General features: G+C 42.2%; 2 protein-coding genes and 1 long non-coding RNA gene across 3 annotated transcripts; 1 reads left to right on the top strand and 2 right to left on the bottom strand.

The window, feature by feature from the left end:
* Positions 1–579: 579 nt before the first annotated feature.
* Positions 580–6835, bottom strand: krt18b (keratin 18b). Its single transcript, XM_029776248.1, has 7 exons — positions 6246–6835; positions 4184–4266; positions 3271–3427; positions 2716–2880; positions 2006–2131; positions 1548–1768; positions 580–777 (listed from the first exon to the last, which is right to left on the bottom strand). The coding sequence occupies exons 1-7, from the start codon at positions 6720–6722 to the stop codon at positions 744–746; spliced, it is 1263 nt and encodes a 420-aa protein (XP_029632108.1). The 5' UTR covers positions 6723–6835; the 3' UTR covers positions 580–743.
* Positions 6836–9695: 2860 nt separating this feature from the next.
* On the bottom strand, positions 9696–16462 carry LOC115208309 (uncharacterized). The gene is made up of 2 exons (XR_003881142.1): positions 16376–16462; positions 9696–10372 (listed from the first exon to the last, which is right to left on the bottom strand). It is a non-coding gene; the product is annotated as an uncharacterized LOC115208309 (long non-coding RNA).
* LOC115208307 (keratin, type II cytoskeletal 8) lies at positions 14467–21145 on the top strand. Its single transcript, XM_029776247.1, has 9 exons — positions 14467–15055; positions 16398–16606; positions 16885–16945; positions 17084–17179; positions 18649–18813; positions 19131–19256; positions 19412–19632; positions 19859–19905; positions 20264–21145. Exons 1-9 carry the CDS (start codon positions 14555–14557, stop codon positions 20734–20736), a joined length of 1899 nt encoding a protein of 632 aa, XP_029632107.1. The 5' UTR covers positions 14467–14554; the 3' UTR covers positions 20737–21145.
* Positions 21146–21620: the final 475 nt, after the last annotated feature.

Genomic DNA, 21620 nt, shown 5'->3' with positions numbered 1-21620 from the left:
CTGGATGGTTCGAGCCCTGAATGCTGATTGGCTGACAGCCGTGGTATATCAGGGGGTGTCGTGCCTAAGAACAGCCCTTAGCCATGGTATATTGGTATATATATATATACCACACCCCCTTGGGCCTTATTGTTTAAATATAGCCTAACAAGAGTAGCCTACCTAAATTCAAGAAGAGCACTAGCCTCAATTGCTTCCTAAAGCATTCTGTTCTATAGTAGCCTATTCACAATGAGTCATAATTCATTAATGATTTTCTGTTTGTGTTGGGATTAAGTACTTTATGGATGTAAAGTTTGAATTATGACTGTATGGTTATACACATGATAAATATTCATACATTTCTTCCCTCATTACTAAACCACACCGTCCTTTGTTTTAGGTTAATAAGCTTTTGCAATAGCCTTTACACTTTTGTTCATGATATGGGAAGGTATGCCCCTTTCTGTGCACTGAGGTCATTTCTGGACATGTAGTCCTTTTATGGCTCAAGTGCACCCCTAGAGACAATGTGTAATACTTGCCAATCAGTTCATCATGGTGCAGTGGAACAAAGAAACAAATATGAGAAATTCCATGTTAAATGGTAACCATTGTATTTATTGCATATTTTTGTTTGTTTGTCATGATAACACGATGCTATGCCCATTTGATGGGTTTGACTCCTCCGCGTCTGTGCGTATATCTCTCTCTCTCTCCATGAAGTTGATAATTGGTCGTCACTTTTGTCTGCCCTCCTTCCCTTATGGTTTCAGTTCATCCATAGCGTCTTGAAGCCTGGAACAGAATGAATAGGTATTAAAACACAGGACATTAATTAATTGACAGGACAGATGATACTGCCATACCTAGTTTTTACTGTAGATGGCATTAAACCTCAAGAACTGTACTACACCCATACTAATTGCTACTGACATGTCCAAAATAATTTTGTGTTTCTCCCATTTCACGTTGTCACAATTTCCAAGTATTTAAATTATGATATGTGTCACCACCACCTCCCCATCATTATTTCCTGTTTCAACTCCCTAGATTTTATTTAAACTATGCTCTGTGGCCGTTTGTGGTACATGAACTTGAAGCATAGCTGACATAAGCATTGAGATGCTAAAAGAAAAAGCATTTTAATTACAATCAATCCTCAACCCTAAGAAAAGAGTGTGCATCTCAATAATCAAAAGTTTCTTCCTCTCCTTCTCACGTCCTTTCCTTCACCTTCACTAATGTGTAAGGAACTGGATTGGTGGACGAAGCCCCCACCCTATAACAGTCACCTATCCATGTGTCTTTAGATCAGTGCAGATGATGGAAACAAACCGAGGAGAGTTAACACTATTGAGACACACCCCTAGTCAGTCAGCCACTCACCCTCATCCACTTGCTTGAAGTCGCTTGAAAGGAAGTGACTTTAGACTATTGAGACACAGCCCTAGTCAACCACTAGCTCCTATTCCCTCATACACTCGCTTGCAGTTTCTTGAAGGAATCCACTTTAGACTACACACCCCTAGTCAGCCATTAGCCCCTTTAGTCCCTTGTCCACTTACTTGAAGTCTCCCCCATCAAGCAGGCTCCTGTAGGTGGCGATCTCGGCCTCTAGCTTCATCTTCATATTGAGCAGTGCCTCATACTCCTGGCCCTGCTGCTGGATGTTGCCCCGCAGGTTGGTCAGCTCACCCTCCAGACGGATGAGGATAGCATTGTACTTCTCCACCTCCATATTGGAACGCATCTCTGTGTTACGCAAGGTGTCTTCCAAGGAGGATTTCTGCTGGGAATAACAGGGGAATGTTGGGAATGGTCTTCGAAATTTTGTTGAATGATACTGGGATTATTAGAATGTTGGAATTTGGAGATATGGATGGTATGGCTAAGGTATGGCAGCGGACTTTAAAAGGAGGTCGTACATAGAGAACATGCATGGGTTACTATCAGTTCCATTTCTACTCAGAGGAATTAAGGAATTTAACGGAAATATGTTATCATATTGAAAGAATGTCCTTGCCAAGCTCTGTTGGGATGCCAGCTCGATCTCGAGGGTCTGTAGCTGTCTCTGTAGGTCGCTCATCTCCATCTGGGCCCCTTGCAGGGCCTCTGTGTTCTGGGATACCTGCACCTGTACGTCTGAGATCTATACCACAGCACAGAGGAAGAAAGGAAGGTAAGGAGATAGGGATGGAGGGAATAAGGGAAGGAGATAGGGAGGGAGGGAAGAAGTTAAGGAGATAGGGAGGGAGGGAAGAAGGGAAGGAGTGAAGCTTAGGGCTCTGGTCGATCTGTAATGCTGAAGCGTTACAAATTCTGCGATATAAATTGAATGGTAATTTCCGATTGAGTTGACATATGCAGCGTTTACCGTGAATGCAGTCTCCGCTAAAGTGGGAACATTGCCTTTAAATTTCAATCACGCTTTAAAGCTGAACTTCCGCGATGCAGATTGAATAGAGCCCTTAGTCATCTTGAAAGTTGAATTCATGTTTTGGATTTCAGGATTTTTTGGTGTGACTAGACTACTCACACAACAAAACATGCTTTCAATGGAAAGCTACACTTTCAGTGTATATTTTTTTTAAATCTTGGCCAGTGGGTGTGGGTTACTCCATTTTAGTTTTAATTTCAGAACAAAAACCAGTAATTATAGGTTTGATGTGGTGTGTAACGATAGTATGATACAATGATGTACCTTCTGGACACTGTGAAAATAAGATGGGCTACCTGGTTTTCGTGCCACACTTTGAGGTCCTTTGCGTTATTCAGAGCCATCTTCTCGTAGTTGGCCCTCATCTCCTCCATGACCAGACTCAGGTCCTGACCTTTAGGGGCGTCCACGTCCACCTGCACCCCCGACTGGGAGATCTGGGTCCTCATTTCCGTCACCTCCTGTTGGAGAGAGGGAAGGGGGAAGGGGAGAGAGAGCAAGAGAGAGGGAGAGATAAACAGAAAAAAAGGATAGTAAGGCATTCCAGTATTAGCTAACTGTGAAATTTGAAAAGTTCATAGCTAGTGATAAGGTTAATCTGATATTATCACATTATCGTTGTTCTTCGTGGAATTGTATTGTTCTTCATTCTATTTCTATTCTCTATAATGAAAATGTTATTTTTCAAATTATTATTTGACATTGACATTCAGTCTCGATGCTATAATAGCTCACGTTGCTGTGGTTCTTCCTAGAATAATTCTTATCTTCAATATTTTCTAATGTAAGGAAAATGTTCTATTTCAAATGATTATTTTAAATGGACATTCAATCTCAATGTTATAGCTCACATTGTCATGGTTCTTCCTGAGGAAGATGAGCTCCTCCCTCACGGCCTCAATCTCACTCTCCACATTCATCCTGCCCATGTTGGTGTTATCGATGACCTTCTTCAGCCCGGCGATGTCTGCCTCCACTGACTGACAAATGCTGTACTCAGATTCAAATCTGTGGGCACAGGGACACTGTCACTAAACTCTACATTGACATGAAATACCCTGACATTTTGGGTTAAAGGCACAAAATGGCTGTCATGTTTCAGTTTACTAGGTGTAGGATGGATTTGAAGCAAACACTGATCTGAGGTCAATTTGGTATTTTTCTCGTCCTTTTGATTATCATTAGAATTTGGGAAGGAAAGTTGATCCTAGATCTGTGTCTGTGGGCAATTACTATCTCCTGAACAGTTCAAGGTTATAAGAGATATGCAGCATAGGGGTTGCATGTAAGAGGTTACATTCACATCAGGCATTCACGTACAGATGCCAAGATGACAGATTCATTATGAGAGATTAGACTTTCTGTGCCAACTCTGCATACTGGTACCTGCACAAGACTTCCTCTCTTGTGGGTCTGGCATGTCTCAAACTCTTGAGTTTTTCCTTGCTTAATGGCTGACACACCACTAAATTGACTTTATCGTGGCCCGTTGGGCACACAGTGGTTGAACCAACGTTGTTTCCACATAATTTACATGAAATTATGTTTAACCAACATGGAATAGACGTTGAACTGACATCTGTGCCCAGTGGGGGGGGGTTTGAGCCAATGAACTTTGTGAGAAGCACAATTACAGTATGAAATTGAACAGATCAAATGCTTTTCATGACAGAACAACAACATCTCAAATTAACCCCTGTATTGTATACAAAGTAATGGCACAACCAATGTGCAGAAAGATGTAATTTACAGTAGCAAACTCACTTCACTCTGAAGTCATCTGCAGCTAAGCGAGCATTATCAATTTGGAGGACAATACTAGCGTTATCCACTGTCGCATCGAAGACCTATTGGAGAAAAATATTGTTAATTCCATTGAATATATGACAAAAAGAGATATAATGGACGTACTTCTTATTTATCATGAAATACAAAATATTTTCTGAAACTATTTTTGCATGTGACATAAGCCTGCTTTATTATGCTTTACTTTCCTTTACTTTTGAATCCATGTCAGTTATAGAGGAAGGCCTTTCCCCCATTTACTGCTCAATGCAAATAGATATGAACTTGCTTCCCATTCTAACTATAATTTTGTGTGTCATACATAGATGAGCTGGCAATAAAAAAGAAGAACTAATATGTTCCATCATGGGATTTGCTGCTCATCACCAAACTAAAACAGGTGTTTTAAATGTACGCCTCCCAGGGGGGTGTTATTGAAACCGGAAACCGCAGATTCTGAGTGATTTACATAATGGGACCAAAACACAACTGAATCTATGGTTACGACCATATAACTCCAACTGCCCCTGAAAAAGAGGAAGCTGTGAACGGAAAAGCAGGAAAAATAGTTCCCGTGCTAGGGCTGTCTGTTCTCAGTTTGCATTGTTAGAGAAAACGGGCCAGGCTTCCTGTCTTCCACCCCCTAATCTGTGTGTTTGTAACCATGGTATTCTGGTGCTAATCACATAAAAAGGGGAACTCGTGTCCGGCAAATGGAACAAGGCTAACATTCATCATAAGAGCGTCATCATAAACTATAGAGGACTTTGGAATTCTTTTGAACAAATGTCAGTTTTTGCAGAGAGTCTTTGAGATTTACATTTACATACATTTACGTCACTTAGCAGATCTTGTTGGAATTCTTTGACTGTGCTGAAAAAACACACCCGCCAGCAATGTGTTTCAAATCTCACAGGGAATTATTTTTGTGTGTTGTCACACCACATCTGGTTTATACCGCTGGTCCCTCTCACACTACACTATCCCCCAGAGTGGAAACTGACCCGGGGAGGTCAAAACGCTTTTCAAACACTCTTGGAACTTTGTTTATAGGTTTTATTCAGTTTTTTGATGATAATGATTCATTGCGTCCACCAAATTTGGTGATTCATTTGAGGAACTCTTTGACCAAACTGAGGATTGAGGGCACTAGTGAAGGAGGGGGAGGGAAAGTGGATATCTGACTGGCCTGCCACACCCTCTACAATGATTTATATATACAGTAGATGACTAACAGGGGGCGCTGTTTTGGAAGCCTCCATCTTGGCACTTCCCCACTGTTATAAAAACAATTTTGGAAGCTATAGAAATGCATTAACAAAGGTCTGAATTTGTTTTTGCAATGTGTATTCTATTACCGACACCTTAATACATACCTTTTAATTATTTTATGTGAGCTAAACATAAACATTTCAAATTAAATAATATAAAGATTTAATTTCCTTAAAAGTATGATTTTTTTGAAAGTACTAATGTTACTGTCCCAATTACAACAACAAAATACTTAAATACATATCATTTTGTCCTTGAAACATTTAAATTAAATACTGTAGAATTCCATTCATTCCTGTGGAGGACTGCTTTTCAATATGGCCGGCTGGTGGCTTCAAAGTCTCTCATTGGCCAATACATATCATCAGCGATCCAGGGTTTAGATACATCATTGACCCTCTATTCAGTTAGGAACTTTGAGAAGCTAGTTGTTCCAATGCAGGGTTCCCCACAGAAATGTTGAAGTCAAAGTAAAAGCAAAGTAAATTGGTAAATAAATAATTGTCATTATGCTTAAACTCATTCTTGGAAGGACATCTTCTCTCATACCATAATGGGTTTTAGTTCAACGAAAAGTTGCAGGAGGGGTGACATTACATTCATATTTTGACTTATTGGTTGATCAAATCAACACACTTATCTAAAGCAACAAATGACAAAACCACAAATTCCTCAACTTAACCCCTTTCTTACACACATTATTCTCAACATCCCCCTCTCTTGTCTCTATCACTTTTGTAATGATACTGTATTTCATTCACACCCCCACCTTCTTGCGCAGGTCGTCCAGTATGGTGCTGTACTTGCTATAGTCGCGGGCGTCCGGTCCTCCCTTCTCCAGGGCCTCTCGGATCTTCATCTCCAGTTGTCCGTTGGCCTGCTCCAGGTTCCTCACTGTCTCCAGGTAGTTGGCTAGGCGGTCGTTCAGGTTCTGCATGGCCCCCTTCTCGTTGCCCATGACGTGACCGCTGCCACCACCTGCTGCCGCAGCGTTGATCAAACCACCCTTGCCGGCACCCATGCCACCACCAATGCCAGTGCCCATACCACCGCCGCTCACCTTAAAGGAGGATGAGGAGTAGGAGGAAGAGCTGGCTGGGGCACCACTGCGGAGGCCCCCGTAAGCTGCGGAGGAGATGCGGGTGCCCTGGCCGCCAGCTCCGCCATAGGTGCTGGCAGCCCGGTAGGAGGACACGGGCGTGGTGCGTTGGAAGGAGATGTGGCTGTTGGACGGTCTGTAACTCATGACTGCTGATGGAGTAGTCAGAACGAATGAACAAATGGAAGAGAGAGAGGGAGGGAGAGAAAGAGAGAGAAAGGAGCCTCTGAGCTGAGCTACAGAAAGAGTGACGTGAGTAAAGTGAACCGGAGAACTTATACTTCCCCCCCAAACAACCCTCCTCTTTCTCTCTTTTGCAGGCTGGCCTCCAAGACCCTGCCTACATCCACATCCCCCATCCTCTCTTTCCTACTCTCCTACCACTTCTCTCATGCTCTCATTCCAAACTCTTTTCCCTAGCATTTGCATTTGCCCATGGACACTGCTCAACTTCTATCTGCATGCAACATTTAGCTAATTATGTTATTTTTACATGCATCTAATGTAAAAGACATATTTGTGACATCTATTAAAAGATAACTTTCTATCTTGTCAATTCAGATGACAAATTCCTCACACTGCAAAAATAAAATGTAAAACAGAAAAAAGAAACAAACAAAAACACAAAATGAAGAAAAGAGAGAAAGACTAGAGTTAATGATGAAGAAAACAATTAAAGAGAGCAAGGTTTTATCCTGGGCATGCTTTGAGATTCTTTGTTTTTTTCCCATAAAAGGCATAATTTGGAATGGTTGTTGCATACCCACTGGACAAAAACAGGTTGACTCCACAGGAGGTTTGGGGCACCTTAATTGGGGAGAACGGGTTCATGGTAATGACTGGAGCGGAATTAGTGTAATGGTATCAAATACGTTAAACACATGGTTTCCAGGTGTTCGATGCCATTCCGTTTGCTCTGTTCCGACCATTATTATGAGCCGTTCTCCCCTCAGCAGCCTCCTGTGGTTGAATCAAAGTTGTTTCCACATTATTTCAACCCCAAAATTATATGTGAATAGCATTTTAGCTAGCACATTTGGTTCCTTGGAAGTTGTGGGAATGGACATTTTTGGTTTCCCAATTGTTTCTGGGAACGAAGCCAGAAGTTTCCTGACTGGTAAAAATGTTTTTTAAATGTTCTGAGAATGGAATGCAACATTTGACCTGTTATGGGAACGTACATTTTTAGGTTGCAGGGAGGTTCTGAGAACATTTTACTATGGTTCCTTTCAAGTTTTCCTGGGAAGTTTTATTAACATTCTGAGAATGAAAATGATAGGTTATTTGAAGGTCATTAAATAACGCAAAATAACAATAGGACAACTACACTCTCACCAAGCTCTAAGAAACATATGGTTCTCAGAAAGTTATATGCTAGCTGGGGTTGAATCAAGTGGAAAACTGATTGGATTTGAAAAAAGCCATCAATGTAATGTAATTTTGTCTTTTTTTCAACCAGCTTTTAACCTAAATCCAATGACATGGTAAAATGTTTTGTTGATTTCACATTTAATTCATGTTAGTTGACAACTCAACCAAATGTAAATCAAAACTAGATGTTGAACTGACGTCTGTGCCCAGTGTATAGTTTCTATGTACTTGATCAGCCAAACCCCAAAATTACTGGATACGGACACGCTTAGCAGCAGGGCTAAAGTAAACTGGCTTGCAGAAAGGGAAAGGGAGATACCTAGTCAGTGGTACAACTGAATGCATTCAACTATAATGTGTCTTCCGCATTTAACCCAACCCCTCTGAATCAGAGAGGTGCGGGTGGAATGGCTAGCTAACTAGCGGTGTGTGCGCTAATAGCGTTTCAATCGGTGACGTCACTCTCTCTGAGACCTTGAAGTAGTTGTTCCCCTTGCTCTGCAAGGGCCGCGGCTTTTGTGGAGCGATGGGTAACGATGCTTCGTGGGTGTCAGTTGTTGATGTGTGCAGAGGGTCCCTGGTTCGAGCCCAGGCAGGGGCGAGTAGAAGGACGGAAGCTATACTGTTACACCGGGGGGCTGCCTTAATCGACATCCACGTCATTGGATGTCAAAGAAACAAACACATCAAGAAAAAGTCACTGTGATGATGTGATGTGCACAAAGACTTTGGTAAGCTGATACCATAGTGTCTCTGTCTCTCTGTCTCTCTGTCTTCAGGGATAGGATTGGGAGAAGGGGGGGGGGGGTGCTCTTGTGTCACATTTGAGTGGTAGAATGCCGGACGCTGATTTCACAAAATTCTTTGGTTGTGTAGTTGATATCTTCAAGGTGATACCTTTGAAAAGAATGTCTGCAGATAGCTGTGATAGGCTGAATGATATCTTTTAGTGGTTTGTATGTCCTTGATGAGCAGGAATGTTGATTGTGTCACCCGAAAGGTAATAAGGTCACAGAGACAGAAAGAGCCATTGAGTTTTTCATCCAGTACACAAAAGCCCATCAATATCCATTGTTCTTAAGAGAACTTACCAGAAAAGCACTGTGAGTGGAAACGTTACCTCTCAAAGGTCAGAAACAACATAGCATGACATAAGAGAAGACTGGACAGTCTTGAAAGATGCAGCATGTAACATTTTACACGGAATCTTGAAGTAGTTTCGCAAGCCAATGATAACCAGTGTTAGAGCAACGACTGGAAGTCTATGTGTATCGGCTAGCATGCCAAAATCCCGTAGCATTCCTTTAACGCTACATGCTTTTTTTGCTCACTACAGACATATCATAGACATAATTAAATGAAGGGCTATTTGTTTGTGGAAATGTAACAGAACGCGCCAAATTAAACCCTCTGCCCTTAAGGAGATGGTCTCAAAGTTAATAGGTGGTGGCATTTATAGCAGTGGAAAATAACAGGTTCCCAACGACCCTGACTGACGACACTACTGTACGCCCTGGCTAGGGCGGATTCACAAAATGGACCCCAGAGACAAAATAACAAAACACAGTACCCAGGGGAAGTTGGCTAAAGCTCATACACTTCCCCTGTTTTCTTTATTCTCTGACTCTACCTCACCTTCATGGTTGATCAAGTTTCAAAGCTTCACCTCTTCATCATAACAGCTCTCATATCATACAGTATGTATCAATGGCCAGTCACTTCATGCAAAGCTTGGACAGCACACCTCAATGATTTAAAACAGTTTAATGGCAGAAGAAGAGGAACTTCTCAATAGAATCAGAGTGACTTATCTCACTACTTCTACGCCATTACGAAATGTTTAAAATGATAGTCCACTTTGAAATGAATGTTTGTCAGTGCAAATCAAATGCACTTCTGAAACTGCTGTCCAGAAATCCACATTCTACAATTGATTGTATACAGGCCATAGTCTAGCTTTAAATCCATTGGTGCATTAAGCGCACGAGGAGACTGAATTCAGATCCCCCCCACCTCCCCCAACAAACAACAACTAAAAATGGCTTCAGGTAAGGCTTGGACAAAGAAGATACAACAGTTTGGTAATGCCAATGGGTTGCAGGCTCGACACAAATATTATGGCACAGGACCAAATACTACATTTGATATTACTTTAATAAACTTCAAGTGCTCAATTCACAAGTGCCTACACAGTGGTATTTGTGCAGTGGTCAGTTTTTTCTCCAAATAATATAGTAAAATATTTTTTATACTGCAAACTTACTATTACATCTTCTACCAGGTAGATCTACACAACATATGGCATCGGATGTGGACTTATCTCACTCAACATTTGACCTCTTTTGAACTCATCTGACAAACGTTGATTTCGGAGGGTACAATCACTTCAAACTGCTGCATGTGCAGAAATCCAGGCCTTAGCAGCTCTGGAGACCGTCAGTCCATGGAGGCCAAGGGAGAGAGGGAAAGAGAGAAAAAAATTGATGAGAAACTTGAGACTCTGACTCATACCAATAACAGCAGGATTCTGGGAAACTCAACAGGAGCTTATGTGCTTCAGGGATTCTGGACAACCGTCAGAGAATGAAAGCTCCCAGCTTGATCTTTCTTGGATGAACTTTTACTTGTTTATTCTCCTCTTCTTTTTTACTCACTTTCCACTCTGTTACCCCTGAACTCGGGAGTGCTTACCCAGCTAAGACAATTACAGTGCTACAACGTTGTGCCAAAGTCATATGTCAGTAGGGCACTTACTCACTCAATCCCATGACTTGGAGTTGTGCCAGTGTGTGGAAAAAAAAGAGGAACAAGGGTAAGAAAAGGGAGGGTGGATCTCTTTATAGGGAATTAGGAGTATGAGTTAGATAAAGACCTTAGACACCCTGGGACCCTGAACATTATTGGATGCCCTGCTTACATTGTTATATCTGCGTGGGAATTCCAGTTTTACGAGCAAGGTGTGGTCATGTGGGTCTGTGAAGGTCACTCATCAGACATGAGTGAAATGTGACAGTTACGGGCCATTTTCTCCCAGAGTTGTCATGTCCATCTATAGAGTCTTAGTACCAGTATGTTCCCTTTTTACACATGTCCACAAATACAGTAACACACCACTGAAAATGCATAGTCAGCACAATGGCCTCTTAATTAATATGCTCCTTTTTAACATGCACACGTACATAACAACGAATACACAAACCCTCTACTGAAAATGCAGTCAATCACCACAATAGCCTCTTAAAGGGATAGTTCACCCAAATACAAAATTGCATAATGGTTTCCTTACCCAATAAGCAGTTTATGGGCAATGTATGACATCAATACATGCTTTGGTTTTGTTTAACTTTTTAGCATTTGTGGACCTAAACCAATGCAAGTCAATATCTTATATTTGACTGCTTAGAGCCGGGATCATCAACTAGATTCATCCGCGTGTTGATTTTATGTTGAACGGATGGTTGGGCGGCCGGAACATGATTACAAATAATTTGTAAACTACAAATTTACCGCAAGAAGCCCACATAGATATAATGTTTGACTAAAACATGATCATTTCAAACCTTGCTTACATGTGTATATGATCACGTGTCTCTTATTATATGTGGAAATATTGGGAACAGATTTCTTAAATTAAAATCACTTGGACCTGATTTCCTGGTGTTTTAGTCTTTAATGTCCATAAATGAAAATTAATATTATACTTTTTTTTGCTCCGAAAACTTGGGGGGCCAAATGAAACCACTCCCGGGCCAAATTCGGCCTGTGGGCCGCCAGTTGGGGAACCCTGGCTTATGGGGTAAGGAAACTGATAACTTTCCCTTTAACATGTTCCCTGTAGACTTAAAGTTCATGAGTCTATAACATTCCACTGAAAATGCATATTCAGCCTTGACACTCTTTAAAAACATAGGAATATATAGTAAAAAATACTTTAGAAATATTACAATAAAGGTTATTTGGATGCTTGCATAGGAAAATTAAGAAAGTATTCATGCACACACATTCACACACCAGGGACTGCAAAATAAATCTTAGTTAGTTAGTTACTACCTACTTACTTACCTTTATTGAATCTCATTGGAAAAAGGATCTTGTTTTCCTATTAAACAAGCATGACATTTTTGCATTTATGATTTATCACAAGACAAAAAACAGCACAGGGGTTTACGTACACATTACAGTCCACTCCGAATGAGCACTAGGGGGAGCCAGCCTCAAGCCAAGCAACTCCAAACCTGCATAACTGAAGAGGGTGTGGGGCAGTCAAGGTGCAAACGGGCAGGCGTACTTGGATCATCCAATTGTTTTTATGGGATGCTAAAATCGCTACCCTAGTGTTGACTAAACTTCAGATACAGATGTGGGTGACAGGAAGAGGCTTGTAACGCAATTATGCAACCCATATCGCCACGCCCTTAGGGTTATTTGGAACAGCAGCCCCATACAACTTGAGGTCAACCTCTCTCTTTCTAAAGGGGGTTTGTTTCTTCTCAGCGGCTAATCGTTGTCTTCTGCCCCTCCAACCCTCACCCACTCATCGCATGTACGTGTTTATCTCAGCACATTCCAATCTTTATGTGTCGCATTTGAAGACTGACGCACACAAACCAAAACATCTCTCGTCTCTGGAGGCTGCGGGGCGAGAGGGTCAGATGTCAAAAGGGCGTCTTAAATTACATATTACATATATATATTATATTTACATACATATTTACATATTAGTCATTTAGCAGACGCTATTATCCAGAGCGACTTACAGTAGTGAATGCATACATTTCATTTCATTTTTTTTTTTTTTCTGTGCTGGACTTCAGGTCTCTGACAATAGACGAGGAATGCAGTGATTTCACCCAGAGGAAAAGAGAGATTTTAACCCATATATGTCAGTTATTAAGGTCGATAAGATTCGAGAAATACAGCTGTTTTTGTTTGTTTAGTGGTGAATGTGTTGAACAATAGGTCATTGGTCACTTTGACAAATATGGTAATGCTTGAGCCAGATAAGGCTCCAATGGCCAATGCAATCATGAGCCGTGTTACTTCCGTATGGCAAAATAAACATACAGTAATCCGTTGGTGCAAGCTCTTCACAGTGCAACTTTGGGACTGTTTACAAATGGAGTTAAAGTTTCCAATACTTGGGATAAACTGAAAAATGCAGATTTGCTACTCGATCAGATCAGTCAAAATGACTTAAACAAATTAAATGAAAAATGAAATACTATATAATTTCCCCCAAATGACGTTATTGGGGTGAGTTGTTGAGTTCATTGCGTGACAGTCATTATTTATCTCTTCAACCCAGCAGTTCAATTCTGATAAGCCTTTCCCATGGGTTAACATGTGTTTCTTAGCAACAAGCCTGTAAAACACCTACACACCCACATCCACACACATGCTTCATGTCTGGGTCAACAGTCAGCATAGACTTATACTTTCTCCTCAGAACATTTTATATGTTCTTTTGTCATTACAGTTCCCCCCCCCCGCAAAAAACCCTCGCGGGCCATATTGATTTGACACCCCTGCTCTAATTGCTAACTATTAATCAACCGAATCGCATTATTTCCATTGAAGTACAGTGTGTGTCTTATTCTAGTCAATCACAGTGTCAACACTAGAAGAAGTGAAGCCCGAAGGTAAAGATACAGTATATACTGTAAAATTGCAGGTACAAGAACGACAACTTGTACAGGATTGACTTCCAGGTACAGATGTCTGGCCAGTATCTATAAAATGAGTGCTGATCTAGGGTCAGATCACAGCTGTACATGTAATCTAGATTCATTATAATCTAAAAGGCATTCCTACTCTGGGACACTTTATGAATACGGGTCATGGACTGCTTTTCGTGGTTCAGGGGAAAAGGGTGTGTATAGAAGGACTGGCTTACAAGTGCAGTCTATCTGTGTAAGATTTCTTGGCTGCTCATTGGTCATATTGAAATATTCCTCTTGATTTTGGAAGATTATTACTCAAGGAATATTTTTGCACTATGTAGTGTATGTTAGCTCACTAATACAGTTCTGGGTATTAGAAAGTTACTTTTTCACACGCAAAATGCATGCTGCAGCAAGGTACATTATTAATGGTGACAAACTGTTAATGATGATGCCAAGCACCAAGTTCAATAGCAATCATCTAACAAGAGCCCATTCTAAGAACTGTACTTTGTTTTTGTACAATTCATTAGGAATCTTTAAGAGGTTTTTGATGATGCAAAGAATGCATTCTGCACTGGTCAACTGCATTGAGACTCTAACATAAATACATTATAGTACAAATAGTCAGAATATCATTATGATAGCACATAATGCTGCAAATAAGGAAAAGCAGCTCCAATCCCTGTTATGTAAGTTTTGTACTCTCTGAAATTCACTTTGTGTGCTGTAAATGTGTAACATGATTCTATTATTTTTTCTCCAGTATTCCTCTATTCTGTGCTCCCCTGCTGCATGCTAGCCAATCACAATGGCCTCGGTCCCTCCCCTTTCCAGATAAAAAGAGGGCCAGGGAACAGTGAGCTCCATCTGCACGAGTCTCTCTCTCTGCAGCGAATCTCCCAGTCTCTACAGACCACCTACTGTAGCGCTAAAACCTAAGTCATCATGTCCACCAGAGCTGTGAAGAGCACCAGCTACTCTTTGAGGTCCTCCTCTGCAGGCATGGGGTCTCAAAACTTCAGCAGCAACTCCTTTTCCGATGGCTATGGCGGCGGAGCCAGACAACAGAGCTACAGCGTCCGCAGCTCTTATGGGGGTGTTGGCAGCAGCGCCAGGGGTGTGGCAGCAGGTGGCTATAGGGTAGTTGGGGGGTACATGGCTGGAGGGACTGGGCAAAGAGGGGGCGTGATGGAGTTTGGGTATGCGGGCATGGGTGTTGGCGGTGGTATGGGAATGGGGGGTGGTATGGGTATGGGTGGTGGTATGGGGATGGGGGGTGGGAAGATGACATGTACGGGACCCCCTCAGATCACCGCTATTCAGATGAACAAGAGCCTGCTGGCCCCCTTGAACCTGGAGATTGACCCCAACATCCAGGTGGTCCGCACCCACGAGAAGGAGCAGATCAAGACCCTCAACAACCGCTTCGTGTCCTTCATCGATAAGGTCAGTTTCTCGATCACATCGATAAGGTCAGAGTTCCGATCACACCAGGGTCAAATGCATAGTGCATTCCAAATACTTTCACACACTGGAACTGAACTTGATTTAGCTTGTCTTGTACAATGGGGCCAATGGAGTAGTCCTGAAGGTGCAAACCCCGCCCACTCTGCACAGCGGTCAAGCTAAATCTAACTCACCTCAGGTATTTTACAGTACTGCACGGTAAAATACCTGACCCATGTCTGGTTTGTATTAACTTGGCTTTTGGGAAGGGGAAGATTCTCTATTTTGGATTTTTTATGTTAGCTATAACCATTGTGCAAAACATTATGCACAAAACTGAATGTACATTGTGAACAAAACTATGGAAATAGATTATATGACAAATTGGGAACACTTAGGCATGCAAGAATATAAAATGCAAACTTAGTTATCAACAGAAAACCCTCTCGCACTGACCACTACCCTTTTACTGTAAAAGAAAGAGTGAAAAGATGGGTGGAGACAGAAATAGGGCCAGAGGCACAAAATGAGGTTGGTTGTATGAATAACAGAGTTTGTTGTTTGGAAACCCCTTCTAGCATTAGCTACTGACTCTTAAATCTTCAAAACGGTATGTGGGGACACTTTGTTGTCTGTAGATTTTGTAGGCTACTATGGATTTGTTGTTCACAGGATCCTCTTTGCTCAATGTGCCATTGTGGCCTACACACTCAAACAGGATATGGCAAGTTCACTGTCAGATATATCAGCCCATTACTGCACAGGGCTTATCAACTGTCAACTACATTGATTACATGTTTCAAGCATCCCTTATTTGTAAAGAATCAAATAATTCAATTTCTAACTGTCATAAATAAGTCATAAAACATAACTGTCATAAATCAGTTATGTTTACCGGAAGGTTAACATTTGACCACTCCTCGACCCCTCCTACACACCTTAGCGATGCACGCCTCTGTTCTCTCCTCCATGCTTGTGTTTGAGTGGAACCCCACCCAGGGGCATGAGGTCAAAAAACACTTGAACAACATGAATCATATGTGTAACTTTGATTGAGAAAGAGTGCCACGTCGTGCTGAAACACAGTACTCTGCTTCAATGACACATTTGTTTGTTGGCCATTCTTCTGTCTTTACATACATTGACACTTTTGCTCCATTCATTTATAGTATATGCACATGAATTCATACATTAATTAATACATCCATTCATTCATTTGTTTGTTTGTGCCTTCCATCCACCCTTCCTTTCTTTCTCCCTCAGCCATCCCTTCCTTCCTTCATCCATCCTCATTCACAAGTTTCAGTCAATGACACTGACCATTTCCCTTTTGTCCCTGCAGGTGCGTTTCCTGGAGCAGCAGAACAAGATGCTGGAGACCAAGTGGAGCCTCCTGCAGGACCAGACCACCACCCGCTCCAACATCGACGCCATGTTTGAGGCCTACATCTCCAACCTGCGCAGACAGCTCGACGGTCTGGGCAACGAGAAGATGAAGTTGGAAGGGGAGCTGAAGAACATGCAGGGTCTGGTTGAGGACTTCAAGAACAAGTGAGTGGGTTTGACATTAAAAGTTAAAGGGGTAGTTCACCAAAATGTGATTATTATTGAACTACTTTCTTCACTTAAAAGTAATGTATGTTGTATAGTTCGAATTAAACCATTTTGACTAGGAGGGACCCAAATCTGTGTCTCAAATACAGTGTTATGATTTCAAGGAACTTTTGTTTTTGATTGAATACATTCAAATCTTTAATCATGAACGTTCTTTCATTTTAAGCTTGTCAGCAATGTTTCTTGTTTGATTGATGGGCTTGCTCTATTCTCAGGTATGAGGATGAGATCAACAAGCGTACCGAGTCTGAAAACAACTTTGTTCTCCTCAAGAAGGTCAGTAGACTTGATAATTCTACAAGCCCCCACCAACATGGATAACTTACAGTGCATTGTTGCTAAACCACAACTTTAAAAAATGTGGCTGAAGTAGAAAAGTACATGATCCAGGTATGTTCTGCTATGCTTTCTCAGGATGCAGATGCTGCCTACATTGTCAAGACGGAGCTGGAGGCCAAGCTGGACTGTCTTACTGATGAGATTGAATTCCTCAGGACTATCTATGACGCGGTAATGTACCATGTCTATATTGCAATGGGAGTGACTGACAGAAAACATTTGAAAGCCTAGCTCAGAGATCTCCAATAGGTCGATCGCAAGCTACCAGAAGTTACCAGTAGCTCAAAGACCACCCACAATTCTGAAAGTACATGCAATTTTCACGTGTTCCACCGCAAAATGTCATAAGCAATTCTCATGAATATCACAATGCAAGCTCCCAGCTACTATTTAACCAACGGAACTTGACGTTATCCCACCCCTGGTTAGCCAATATTAGCTTACAAAGCCAAACCTAAAACAATGTCTGCCAATTAATTTCCAGCATTATTGCTTTTTGGTGAACATAGGGAACCGAATCGCGTATGTGAAAGAGCCGTTCATTTGGCTCCCTGATTAGCGTACTTTTACTATTGCTTGATTAGCAGTTATCTGGGGATAAGTTATAAAAACATTATTTCAGGATGATAATTCCTCAGTGCAGGAACAATATAGTGAGGAGAGAGCCTCATTCAGTTGTGCATTTTTGTTTTGTTGCAGGCAATCTAATAATTTTGTCAGGTAAAAATGTTTTGAACTCATATTTCACAATCTGACATAATGGTAGGCAATGTTTTAGGCATTAAATTAGAGATGTACTATTTTCTCATGGTTTTAGGTCCATTTCTACGCATTACTGAACAAAGAGCCGTTTGGGAGCCAAATTAACGTCTCTTTTAGGTGAACGGAAACAAATGAGCCGGCTCACAGAAAAGACATCACCAGAGCCAGTTGATGTGATAACTGCCTTGTGTGTTGACAGAAATACTGTTAATGGAAAAGTAGGCTTACCTGGCAGAAGTGTACCATGAGTAAGTTCGTCATTTGTATCTATTATTTGTTATTTGCTAAGTTTGCCATGAAACAGCAGCAGCAGTACAGAACCATCACTAGACAGGCACATTAGATGGCACACTAGATGCACAATTAAAGGGCCAGATGCGCAATTAATGGGGAATTACACTCAAAAAGATATATTTTTAAAAGTTTATTTAAGCAATGACATTGACATTTACTCAGAACATCCAATTTCAGTGTTTCTCTATAAACATATTGTAATTTTAAGAGTTAAACCCCCCAAAAAATCTAAAACCAGGAAAAATATAAAACAACATTTTGCAATGAAATCACTGATTTCATTGTGGCCCCCTAAGTGTTTTTTATTAACCATAATTTTACCAGGTATATTGACAGAAAATATAGTGCACTACTTTCTCTTGTACACTAAGGACCCGGGAAAGAGTTGCATGGGAGAGGAGAAGAGAAGAATGTACCTATTTGAAAGTGAGAAAAAAATGTGTAGCTTGCGTCATGGTAGAAAAGGTTGGAGACCCCTGGCCTAGCCTATGCTGTAGATTCCATTGGATTTTGAATAAATTGTGTGAAGAGTAGATGCTTTCTGAAATCTAAAGGCTTCTCTCTATCCTCTCTTGGTTCTTCAGGAGCTGTGTGAGCTGCAGGGCCAGATCAAGGACACCTCTGTTGTGGTGGAGATGGACAACAGCCGTAACCTGGACATGGACTCCATCGTGGCCGAAGTGCGCGCTCAGTACGAGGACATCGCCAACCGCAGCAGAGCTGAGGCAGAGACCTGGTACACACAGAAAGTAAGCCCCTTCTCCCGTGAGACCCCCGAAACCCCTCTCGCCTACGTGACCTTTCCAAGATTTAATACTGGCTATGCTCCAATGTCCATACTAGCATATCACTGAGAATGGATGCCCAATGCCTAAATGGTATGTTAGTGTGGATAGGAGTGGAGGCTGCTGAGGGGAGGACGGCTTATAATAATGGCTGGAATGAAGTCAATGGAATGTCTCAGGTGTCCACACTGCTAGCTAGAGGCTAGCATTGATGGATGACTTCACTGTTATGTCTCTACATTTTGGCTGGTGACAGTAACGTGATTTTGTCTCTGTAACAGTATGAACAGATGCAGGTGTCAGCCACCAACTATGAGGACAACCTGAAAAACACCAAGGCAGAGATCGCAGATATGAACCGCAAAATCATGAGATATCAGTCTGAAATTGACATGATGAAGGGTCAGGTGAATGCCACATTACATCTCTCAGTAGATATGTATCTCAGTGTATTTTTATGTAACACCCCTGGTGTGGCTAGACTGTCTCTCCTATTCAGTTGTAGGGTAACCAACATCTACCAATAGGAACATGACTAAAAACATTGTTTGCCTGAAAACAGCGCGGCCACCTGGAGAACCAGATCGCTGAGGCGGAGGAGCGTGGTGAGCTGGCGGTGAAGGACGCCAGGCTTCGCATTAACGACCTCGAGGTGGCCCTGCAGAGAGCCAAGCAGGATATGACCATGCAAGTACGCCAGTACCAGGAGCTGTTGAACGTCAAACTGGCCCTGGATATTGAGATCGCCACTTACAGGAAGCTGCTGGAAGGAGAGGAGAGCAGGTACGAGACTTGAGCCCATGTTCTTATAGATTAGTCACAGGAAGTAAGGAGGAAAGCATTCAGGCATGAGACTCTAAGATTAGGAGAATTTGATGATGACCAATGAGTTAATTTGCTCACTGAACATATCCCTCCTCTCCTCTCCTCTCCTCTCCTCTCCTCTCCTCTCCTCTCCTCTCCTCTCCTCTCCTCTCCCCTCCCCTCTCCTCTCCTCTCCTCTCCCCAGGCTGGTGAATGGCATCAAGTCGGTCAACATCTCCAAACAGTCTTCTTGTAAGTGAATGCCCTCACAAACCACAGCTATGCTGTTTCACTTGTTGCTTATTAATGTACATCACAGAAGGTTCGTGGCACCTTAATTGGGGAGGACAGACTTGTGATAATGGCTCATGATATGGGTGTCCATAAGAGTCCATAAGAGGAATGAGTGGAAGGGTATCAAATACATTAAACACATGGTTTCCATGTGTGTGATGCCATTCCATTTGCTCCATTTCAGCCATTATTATGAGATGTCCTTCCCTCAGCCGCCTCCACTGATGTACATTGTACTAGTCAAATAAGTGGGAGAAATAAATAACACAAATTCATGTATACTCCAATAACCCGACATGTTAATTTCCACTTCCAGCAATGAACTACAACTCTTACCCCCTGGAAAGCAGTCGCACCACCAGCTATGTCAGCGGCTCAATGGGGGGATACAAGGGCAGCAGGACCAGCTACGGCAGCAGCACTTACGTCAGTGGCCATGAGAGCAGCCATATAGGCAGCAGCTTCGACCTGCCTGGCAGCATCACCCTGGGAGGCACCAACGGTATCCAGGTCTCTACCAGCAGAGACGTGGATGCCAGCATCAGCCTGGGAGGCGCCAAAGGCACCAGCAGAGACATGGATGCCAGTATCAGCCTGGGAGGCAGCAACAGCCTGGCTACTAGCAGAGACATGGATGCCAGCGTCAGTGTCAGTAGCAGTTCCACTGTCACCAACAACAAATCCCAGACCACCTTCTTCAAGACCGTTGATGCTGAGGTGACCTCGCATGTGGCTTCTGATGCGGCGTCCAACCATGTCGAGGAACAGGCGGCTGAGAGCGACAAATGAGGAGATTTCGTCATCACGGGAGACCTCGCAATTAGCTTACTGTGGACCTATCTGTCGCAGATATATGCCTCCAACCTACCTTTCACCCTTCCAGTAGTTTCACTTTTCTAGCCAGGTTATTACTGTACTTACCTGCTGAACAGAACAGTGACATATCAAACAGGCTACATATATCCACCTGGAATCACAGGCAGTCTAACTGTATCCTCAGTCTACCTGTAACTTTTCCTACCCACGAAGGGTTTGTTTTAAATTGGTAAATGTGAAAGGTTGGGGGTAAGATTTTCCTAAAAGGCCCATGAAAGTCGACCCCTAGTGTCCATTCGAGTCACCAGCAGGTGTCATTGTGGCACATGTTTTTCTCTCTGCTCGCTCTGTGACCCATTAAAGTACTTGGAGAAAAAAAAAACCTCTTTATGTGCTGTGACATATTTATTCTATGAGTGTCCATAAGAGTCATTTTATAGGGGGATGCTGTTATCCTCACGCACACCAAAAGGGACAATTTCATGAAATGTGTCCATGTCGTTCACCAACAGCATTTTCATAGTATGGAATGAAGATTCTATAGTTGTCAATGGAGATGAGGAAAAGATCAAAACACGAAAAGGGACACATTTGTATAAGAGATCGAAATGATAGACAGAGGTTTATAATAACAAGGAGCATAGCATAGCAGAGCGCAGCTGCAAAAATGCAGAAGGTCTTCAGACCATCAGTCTTGATAGACAGGTACTGGCCTGAAGCATGTCACTCTCCAACCTCTACTTAGTGCAATCAGCCAAACACATTCGAACCACACCCTCCATAGACACACGCGACAACGCAAATCCATCAGAAAGACACACGCGCACACACAGGCGCATGCATGAGATCACACACAC

The sequence above is a fragment of the Salmo trutta genome, chromosome 14 (assembly GCF_901001165.1).
Source record: "Salmo trutta chromosome 14, fSalTru1.1, whole genome shotgun sequence".
Lineage (NCBI taxonomy): Eukaryota > Metazoa > Chordata > Actinopteri > Salmoniformes > Salmonidae > Salmo > Salmo trutta.
The sequence above is the reverse complement of the archived record's forward strand: the minus strand, read 5'-3'. Positions and strand labels throughout refer to the sequence as shown.